Source organism: Gekko japonicus, unplaced genomic scaffold (assembly GCF_001447785.1).
Source record: "Gekko japonicus isolate JY-2015 unplaced genomic scaffold, Gekko_japonicus_V1.1 scaffold1710, whole genome shotgun sequence".
In the NCBI taxonomy this organism is placed as follows: domain Eukaryota; kingdom Metazoa; phylum Chordata; class Lepidosauria; order Squamata; family Gekkonidae; genus Gekko; species Gekko japonicus.
The window spans coordinates 331,275-341,581 of NW_015164239.1; the positions used below are offsets into that span (position 1 = coordinate 331,275).

General features: G+C 45.2%; 1 protein-coding gene across 1 annotated transcript in view; it reads left to right on the plus strand.

The window, feature by feature from the left end:
• Positions 1–10,307, plus strand: part of LOC107108207 (cytosolic phospholipase A2 epsilon-like) — a 91,414-nt gene that overhangs the window by 30,400 nt on the left and 50,707 nt on the right. The window contains exons 4-6 of the mRNA XM_015408612.1: positions 3,324–3,460; positions 5,612–5,743; positions 8,372–8,412. Coding sequence (XP_015264098.1) covers positions 3,324–3,460; positions 5,612–5,743; positions 8,372–8,412 — 310 coding nt within the window. The remainder of the gene's footprint in view (positions 1–3,323; positions 3,461–5,611; positions 5,744–8,371; positions 8,413–10,307) is intronic.

A 10,307-nucleotide genomic window follows, 5' to 3' on the forward strand; every position in this document is an offset into this window, starting at 1 on the left:
ATCCCCCAATAAGAAAACAGCATGGGATAAATGATGTAGAAGCATCATAAAGTGCTTCACTTCAAGTAAAAGTGGTTTGTGATACAACTTTCATATTCCAAGGCCAGACATGTCTGCTGTCCCTCACACACAGATTTCCCCTTTCTCTGAACACTTCTCATCAGTGTCTACTGTCATATTACAAATAACAACAAAACAACACCCACACCCTCTCCCATTCCTCTTCACCAGAGGAGGAAGGCAACACAAAGACTACCTAGGCAAATTCAGAAGAAAGGAAGACTCCCTCTCACTCATTCTTCTGCTGTAGGTGGCAGGGTATATACATTATTTCTGTGGCAACTAGTGCAGTGAAGCAAGGAAGCCATACAGCACATTCTCTGATTCATGCTTAAGGCTATGAACTGTTTGCCTATATCCCAAAATAGCGCTGTACTTGGCAACCTTGTATTCTTGTTTATTTGTATATGAGGACACTGAAGTCTTTAATTTATGGATGATGTCTCACATGTCTCACATGTCTGGCAATTCTGTACTTGCAATGTTAACTCACAAGACCCAGCAGAATTACAACTGTCTCCAGACAACAGAGATCTGTTCCTTTGAAGGAAATGGCAGCTTGAAATCACATCCTTGCTGAGCTCCTTCACCTTCCCAGCCTCGTCCCCAGATTCCCCAGGAATTCCTGAAAACAGAGTTGACAACCCTTCATAGTGGTAGGGTTGCCAGACCCCCTGGTGGAGGTGGGTGTCCTGTGCTGTCAGACCTCACCACCCCACCACTGATCATCTGACTGGTGGGGGGAACGTACTCTGAAAAAGAGGAAGAACCATACAACATGCTGTGATGTGCCTATGTCAATGCCTACATGACCTGGAAGTGACATCATCACGTCCAGGTCATTGGGGCGACGCTTTGGTATTTGGGCAAAAACTCTATGGTAGAAGCCAAATGTACCATAGGATTTTTGGTCAGATACCACAGTGTCACCCCTGACATCCCAGAATTGATAATGTCACTTCTGGGTCATGTGGTCAGTGATATAGATACATCACTGCATGTCAGATGGGCCTCTCTGCTGCCCCCAGTAAGTCCCCCCATCACCCACATGTTGCCAGGAAGGACCTGGCAACCATACATAGTGGCCACCCTCCAAAGCTACCATTTTTTCCAGGAGAAGGGATCTGGAGATGAGTTATGGTTCAAGGAGATTTCCAGGTCCCACCTGGAGGTTAGCAACCCTTGCCTACAGTCACCGATGTATCAGTGTAGATATATCTACATTGTATGTAGCCTACCTTGCATGTATCCTAGAGTCACTGATTTTGGGGGCAAGGCATGTTATTGGTCCCTAAATCTTCCAGTTACCCTTTGTGCATGTACAAAGCAAATAAATTGTTTTAAAACTGAGCCCATATTTAGGGTTGCCAATGAATGGGTGGGGCCTGGAGATCTCCCGGAATTATAACTGATCTCTAGACTGGTATACTCCACAGAGATTTCTCCCCTCCACAACCCCCACCATTCTCGGGTTCCATCCCCAAATCTCCAGGAATTTCCCAACCTGGAGTTGGCAACTCTACCCTTATTTAGCTGCACACCCAATATTCCCTGCCTCCCTTCCTCTCTCTAGCCTTGTATGAGTTTTATAATAGTTCTTGGTAATCTGGCTAGGGGATAGATCCTAAACGGACAATAGGCTTAAGTTGCCTTGAGATGTCTTGCTCATTCCGTCAGGAGTAGCTGTTCTACCCTGAACTTTAACTCTGTCCTGAGGCAGCCGGGACTGGACCCACAGCACCCTCCATGGGGAGACGAATATTACAGGATAAGGTTGTAGACATTCTATCCAGATGCTGCCGCTCCTCCAGTCAGAGAGGGAGTAATACTAAGAAACCAGTCCCAATAGCAATGATACAACCACAATAAAAGCCAGAAACAGCTGCTCCACTGACATGAGCCTCCATTGGAACAACTCCACATTTGCCATAGGGCAAGTAGAGTTTAAACATTTGTAGCTGGTTTGGAACTCCTCTTGTAAATTCTGTTTATTCTAAGCCTCTAAGCTGCCATAGAAACAACAATATGCTGGTGGTGGCTGCTTCTGGGGCAACAAGGCTTATTCCACTGTATAAAGACTGTGGTTACTGCCCACCATGACACTGTGTAGACTTTATAGACAGCCTGAGCTCTGTGGTGATGCCAAACAACTTTTATTATCTATCTCAGACTGACAAGACTTCCTGCACAGTGCCACCTAAAAGTTCTTGTGCATATTTACCTAGCACTGCACACACCATCTGGTTGTCAGGACTGCAGAAACGCCACAGAACCAGATAATGCTCCTGTATAGAAATATTAATTCCTGTAGGCCTCATGTCTCCCTTTGAATGTTATGTAGCATCATGTTTCCCCTTGGAATGCCTTTTGCTCTCACCCCCTGGTGTTCTAGCTTCCTATGCCTGACCATTTGCTCAATTGCCCTGTCATATAACGACACATGTTTCACACTTCTGGCAGACCTACTGGAGCCTAGTTAGGCCTAGCTGCCAGGAGTCACGTACCACATGGAGGAGTGGTTAGAGGGAGTGGTTAGAGCTTGGGATCACATTCTGCAGGTGTGGCTTCAATACTACTGACCACTCAAGACACTTGGACAATTTCAGATCGTGTTCATTGGCTCCTGGCCCGGGTCATTTGAATCCTGAAATTGGCCCTTATTAGTCTGAACAAAAAGACACAGATTCAGATTTTCTGCTGGCTGTTCTGTTCTTGTTACCTGCTGTCTGTGGACTTGTTCTGGAGCTGCTTGTCTCTGCCATGAGGCTTGGGCAGACAAAGGACTCCATGTGAAGCACATGGCGAGGTGCTTGCATAATGGAGCTGTTGTTTCTAAAGATACTTGGACTATTCCAATGGACTGTATACTTGGACATCCTTGCCTAGGGATCATCCTGGTAATTATGTAGATCTTTAATGTTTAGTAAGGGCCACAGAGGGCCATAGGTGTTTTCTTGTGTTCAGTACTTCCTGTTGTCTGTGTTAGTTCTGTGCTAAATAAAACTATTTCTTGTTTAAATACTGTCTGATTGATGGGTAACTGATCTCCAAGGCTGAATTCTTGTGCCTAGCTGGCTATGCTACCATTAAATCTTAAGAGTGCATCTCTAAGGAGGTGTTGGAGCTGGGCATGGTGGTTATTGTTTGTTAATATAGGAGTCCTTCCCTTATTCCTAGTGAGGCGTGGGGGTCGGATCCTATACAGCTCCAGATGCCCCAGTGTTAGAAGACTGCTACTTATAGATTATCTTCTTCTTATACAGTTACTGAGTCCGATTGCTATGTGACTGTGTCACTGCCAACTGCTTCATCTGAACAAGTTCGGACTGCGACTGTCCGCAATACTAAAGATCCAGTATGGAATCAATCTTTCTGCTACAGGATTGACAGCCGTATAAAGGTAAGACCATGGATTCCATCTGCATGATGTTATAAATGTGGATAATCTATTAAGTTCTGTCTGTCAAATAAGCAAACAAAAAAGATAATAAATTAAAACAGCAACAAAAAATTGTGCCAGAATTAGAAGTCTATATTCTTTTTACAGAATAAATATATTGAGCGTTTTGAAAAACAAATTAACTATGCAGGATAATTGGTTGCTGATTTCCTCAAGTGTCATTAGCTCTCTGCAAGTCCCCTGTAACTGTTTTTTTAAAACCTCAGAACACTGAGCTCTGCAGCTTACCAATCAGAGAGTGGGGGGTGCAGTGAGGCAACTGCCTGGCAGCCGCATAGGAATCAGTGGGGGAAGCATATTTTCCCCCTTTTGATCCACTTAGGGGTCGAATTTCTAAAAATCCCTTCTTAGTGAGCACCTACACCACGGTAGGAGCACTCTCCCCGAATTTGGTGTCTCTAGGTCCAGCTGTTTGGCCTGGGCATTGATTTTGTGGTGAGGGGACTTTTTTCATATATATAGATGTTGAATTGACTCAAAAAGTTGTTTTCTGTGGGAAGCAGAAAGCAGTGGTCTAAATAGCTCCCAGCCATTTAAGCAAACAGTTGAGTGGCAGGGTGCTGCTCAGCTGTTTGGTTTAAATGGCCCCCTGCTTTCTGCTCCCTGTGGAACCAGCTGTTTTTCATGAAGAGCAGAAGGCAAGGGTTTAAATCCCTGCTTTCTACTCTTCATAAACTGCGTCAAAATTTGTGAAAGTTCATGGTAGTTCTTCAGTTTGTGAACATTGCTTTGTGAACCATGAACTGCCCAAAATTTGTGATGAACTTTAGTTCATTAGCCAGTTTGTGCCCATCCCTACTCAGAACTAAGGGATCTCTCTACATCCTAGCCCATGACTTAGTCTTGATTTTTGTTAGACTAGGATCTGGGAGACCCAGGCTGCGGTCACACAGCCAGGAAAATGCGGGGGGGAAGCGTAGCTGTTTGCCCCGGGGAAAACTAAAGCACGGTTGGGCGATCAGACCTCCCATGGAGATTCCATGGAGGTCCCGTGGTTAGGGAGAGGTGCGGATCACACAGAAGTGGGGCCTCAGGGCAAAGAAGCGGGGGCCGCGCACGAGGGAAAGCAAGGAGGGGGCTGCCAGCGACAGCTGGCCAAGCGGCGCTGGGGAGAGGAGGGGCCAGCTGGCGACTGAGGCAGGCAGGGGGTGGGCAGTAGTTCTGGAAGGGCAACAGTCCGGGGAGCCGGCCGGTGGGGCGCGCGAAGAGGGCAAAGCAGCATGGCTCAGCCCCCTCCGCCCTGACCGCCCCTTCCCCAAGGAGACTTCCTACTCTGCCACCGCGCCCCCCTCTTCTGGGCTTCATCTCAGCCACTGTATCTTCTGCCTTGTCCCCTTTCCCCCTATTTGTCGCTCGCCTCAAGCCGTGCGCTCTTTGTGGCTTTCTTCAGGCTGCTCTCCTCTTCTCTGCACGACATAAGTTGTGTGGGTTGTTTTTTTATTAAACTAACGTTTGCGCATGCTCCGTTGGGCGCTTTTGCGCATCCGTGGAGACTTGGAAACCCCCCCCCACCTTTTAGCTAGGGGACATGGGCGGGCACCGGAACTACCTCCGGAAACGCGATCAGACGCCTGCCCTTTGCCCCGCGGTTCCCGGAAACTAGTACCTCCGAGGTACTAGTTTTTTACTCCGCTGTTTTGGCGTTTAGCCACAGGTTAGCGATGGGAGCGCTACACTTGCCAGATGTTGCCATGTGATCGCGCCAGGAAACTCCGCCTCTCTTCTATCTCTGTAGCGTGGCTTATGCTCCGTGTGACCGCAGCCCTAGGTTCAAATCCCTTGCTCTGCCATATAAGCATGCTGAGTGACCTTGGGGCAGCCACATACTCTCAGCCTAACTAACTTACAAGATGAGGATAAAATGGAGGAGAGGAGAATGAAGTGAGCTACTTTGGGTCCCTGTTGTGAAGAAAGGTAGTATGTAAATGAAGTAAATAAAATAAAATATTTTAGGGCCATTCTCTTTTCCTCTTATACCTAAGCAAATGGGAAATGTATATTCTCGCCTGCAGTTCTCCTTCTTGGGTTCTCTGAAACTCAAAATACAGACTTTCAAAAATTTCTGTTATCAGAATATGCTTCTGTTACTAGAATGTTCTGCAACTGAAAATCTGTGATGAAGACACTTTCACCAAAGATGATGAGCTCTACACAGTTCTCTTTGATGTCGCTAAACTGCTTCCTGGAAAAACTAGTCTTGTCACCTTCAAACTGAATCCACAGGTGAGTGGTGTTGTTAGAGTGGTAAATATATGATGAAACGAAGGAATGCCTAGATTTGCCATGCTTTGGGTTATACTGGATTTCACCAATATGTGCTAATTATTGTACTAACAAACTGATGGTGTTAATTCTCAAGAGCCTTGGGGAGTGAGAATTTAGGAGGATTTATGACTGTATCATTTTTTAAAATAAAGGATAAAAGGTATCTGCTGATTTCCCCCCATGATAAATCTCAGAGAGACAGTGAACCACATCCATGCATGTTTCAGAGGGCATCCGTGTCGGTCTGCACTCTGCAGTACAACTGCTAGCTTCAGTAGTACCTTAGAGACCAACAAGATTTTTAGACTATGAGCTTTTGAGAGTCAGGGCTCCCCATTGTGGAGAAAGGTGCAGGATAGATGAATAAAATAAAATAAAATATTTCAGGGCCATTCTCTTTTCTTCTTATACCTAAGTAAATGGGAAAAAGTATATTCTGGCCTGCAGTCTTCTCTGCTGAAACTCGAAATACAGACTGATGAAGGGGGCTTTGACTCTTGAAAGCTCATACTCAGAAAATCTTGCTGTTGGTCTCCAAGATGCTATTGGACTTGAATCTACTTGTTGCACGTATTTGTCTAGCTATCTATTTTCAAAAACCGAGACCTAGTTACAAGGTTTAATTACAACTGAATTTAAGTAGGGTTTAAAGATACTACCTTTTGATCTATGAAATCTAGGGTTGCCAAACCCCCCAGTTTGCCAGGGGTCCCCCGTTTTGGAGGGGGTTCTACCCACCGCCGGCCAGAGCCACCCATCTCTCTCCCTTTAAGGGTGTGCAGCCCGTGTTTCATCCCAAGCGCAAACTCCGCAAGCTTGCAGGGAAAAACCAGCTTCGTTCTTAAAAGGGAAACGCAGCTTCTCTTAAAGGGGAAACGCCGGCTGCTGGCTACTTTAAGTGCAGGGAACTGCTGTTTCTGGAGATCCGGCGCATGGCGGGGGGGGGGCGGCAGACGTCCCCAACGTGACATCATCACGTTGGGGATGCCCCACCCCTTCCAGGAACGCCCCCAAAGTCCCCCGCTGGGGGTGGAAGATGGACTTGGCAACCCTAATGAAATCACAGGCTATCCAGGCATTTGCTTTTTTAGTGGGGCAAAAATAAATTGGACATAAAGGGACTTGTTGAAATCTCTGTACAATTGTGGATCACATTATTAGATAATGAAATATTGAGTTGTAAAACAAGTTCCCGATGCTTAATGGTTACTGCATCCCCTTGGACTATAGGTGATTCTGCATTGGCTTTTCCCTCCATTGTTTTACGAAACCCATGTTGGAACAGAAATTCCCCTCTGCATTGCGTTCTGCTTTCACTTTCTTTGATCATCAGGTTTTATGGTACCTTCTGCATTCAGGGGTGACTTTGCAGTCAGTACGACCTTGCCCTGAGGTATTTGAATGTGGTTTTGAGCTGCACCTTTTTCTCAGTATTGAGAAAACGTGGAGCAAATGCTAGATGCAAAATCAGTTTGGTGTAGTGGTTAAGTGTGCGGACTCTAATCTGAAAGAACTGGGTTTGATTCCCTCCTACTCCACTCCTCCACTTGCACCTGGCTGGATGGTCTTGGGCAAGCTGTAGCTCTGATAAGAGCTGTTCTTGAAAAATAGTTTCTGTCAGAAACTCTCTCAGCCCCACCTGCCTCACAGGGGAGGGGAAGGGAGGGGAAGGGAAAGGAGTTTATAAGCCACTCTGAGACACCTTTGGGTAGTGAAGGGCGGGGTATAAATTCAATCTCTTCTTCTTCTTATAACACTGCAAATTGGATTCCACAGAACATTTGCACTTGCCCAAGAGTTCTTGCACAAGTGCAAACACAGGAAAGTCATCATAAGTAGTCCTTGTGCAACTTGACTATGTTCTATTTTGTGTTTCTGCCTGCACAAGACATAGTTCATTTTAGCAACCCCCTTTCCCAATAATGATAATTCTTCAGTCAAATCATATGACACCTGCAGACTGGACTGTAATGATGGCATTAAATAGTCTTTTGATTTTTGTATGCATCAACAGTGATCAGAAATTATTATTTGATCTTAAAGCAATGTCTTGAGCAAACAGAATGGCTCTAAGTAAAATTTATCTTCTGCTGTTGCATTGTGGGGTCCAACCTGTGCATGGTATTTCTGGAAAACACTCTAATTGATGCTCCTTTTTGCTGTCTTCAGAACCTCTTATTTTTTAAATAGAAGGCAACACTAAGTAAAGACACAATTATGCTCTTAAAACTGAGACACTGTCTCATTTTTTTTAAAGAAATACCCCCTAAAATACCAACCAACAATTTTCATGATAAGCTTTCCACTTCATAAAAAGCCTGCAAAATATGAAGACTCCATGGAAATAATGTTTGGGAAACAACCCAAATGAGACAACCAGAAAGGGTCTTATGCATCATATCTAGTGTTGGCCGTGATATGAAAGTGGAAAAAGGCGTTGTAAAAAATTACTACATTCATTCATCTGGTGACTAATCATGAGAAAAATGGAGGACAAGTGCCAAGAGATTAAATATTATTAACAGGTACCCAGAAATGGAAAGAAATATTGCATAAGTTATCATCTTTTCCCCACTTTATTTTCAGACATGGGAAGAATTGGAAGTTGAATTCTCGTTACAGTACATGTGAGTACAAGTTGATGTTACAGAGAATGTACAATTACTAAAAAAAGAGAGAGAGTAATATATCACATTACAAAGAGAGTATATACTGCATTAATATAGTTCTTGTGGAGTAGGGTTGCCAGGTCTCCCTAGCCACTGGCAAGGTATGGGGGCATAGGGTTGCCAGGTTATGGTTGGGAAACACCTGGGGATTTGGGTATTGAGCCTGGGGAGGACAGAGACCTCAGTGAGGTACAATACCATAGAGTCCACCCTCCAAGGCATCCATTTTCTCCAGGGGAACTGATCTTTGTAGTCTGGAGATGAACTGTAATTCCAGGGGATCTGCAGGTCTCACTTGGAGGCTGAAACCCCTAGCCCTCATGCAAGGTAAAGGGAAAAAACTAGAAATCTGAGGCCTGGAAGGGATTAGCAGAGGAGCTTTTGTAGCCTTGCACTTATCATTTAGGTGTGTATGTGAAGGACACAGGTGTTGAGTAGAGTGAGTATGTGATGTCTGGACTGTGGGTCTGCTTGAAATTCTGACCTTGTTGAGTGGCTGGGGGTTTCAGTGGCTGTTTCTGCAGGTGAGTCACCTTGAGGCATAGGTGAGAGTCAGAATGATGTGCAGCTGCTTTTCAGCGGAATGGCTGATCCTGTGACTGCAGCTGGGGGGAAAGTTGACATAATTAAAAACTTGGCAGGATTTTGAAAATCTGAAGCTAAATGATAATTTGTGCTGATAAGGAAGAATGAGGTGAAGCTTTATAATGTTCAAATAAACCTGAAGTTTAACAGATTAATATCTTCTTTTACCCAAAATGCAATAATGGGGCATGATGATGTCCTCATTCAAGGGAAGCAAAGAGTATAGATGTGGAGTCACATGCAGCCTGCCTCTGTGCCAGTCCTAGCCTTGGTCTGTTCAGGCATGCAGCCCTCACTAGGGTGCAGGGGTGGATCTACTACAAAACTAATGAAGCTGAAGCTGAAGGGGCCCTGAAGCAACTTTTTTCTTTAATGTAAATTTTTCAACAAAATTGATGGAGTTTAATTTTTTTTAATTAAAATAAGGCTATTTTCGTGACGGAATTATGAGACAATGGGTTGAAGTACTTAATATTAACCTTAGAATATGCTCTAATACCCATTTCATATGGCCTCAAAATGTCCCTGTAATTGTTCAGATTTCAACATTTTCTCGGGGGCCTGCAGCACCCGAACTCTTAGTTGTATGGGCTCACTGAGTTTGCCAGAATATATTCATAGCCTACATTTTGGCCCGTTTTCAAGGGCTCCACCCCACCACCATCATTCTCTGCCATTTGGGTCTCGAGGTCTTTGCAAGGGCAGCAAGGCCCTTTGAACCTTGTTGGATGGTAGAGAAGGGGCCCCCATAACAGTTTGAGCTTCATGATCCCAAAAATGCAGGTCCACCACTGCTGGTAGGGCTGCCAAATCCCCCCGGGGGGTGGACTTCCCCCCGCTTTAGAGGCCCGATTACTGCCCTGGCAGAATCGGGCCCCGGGGGAAACCCGACCCCTGCGTGCACGTCACAGGGAAGTGACATCATGACGCCGGGCATGCTGGGGGCAGGGTGCGTGCACGCTCCGGTAGCCACCCCAGAGTCCCCCGCCGGCGAGGTAAGTCCGATTTGGCAACCCTAACTGCTGGGATGTCTGTTCCCTATGAGTCCTCAGCTTGTGGGCTGTCTATACTGTGGCCTCTGAAGGGTCAAGTTAGCAATATTGCTACTGCCCTGGTTCCAAGTATTTCAAAATGTTCTAAAATTTAGAGTTGGTAGAATATAAATTTGAGTTTTTCCAAGCTAATTAAAAACCTGCATTAAACATTTTCTAAAATCTGTTTCATTGTATTTTGGGACAGGAAAATAACATATGAACCCACTTTATGCT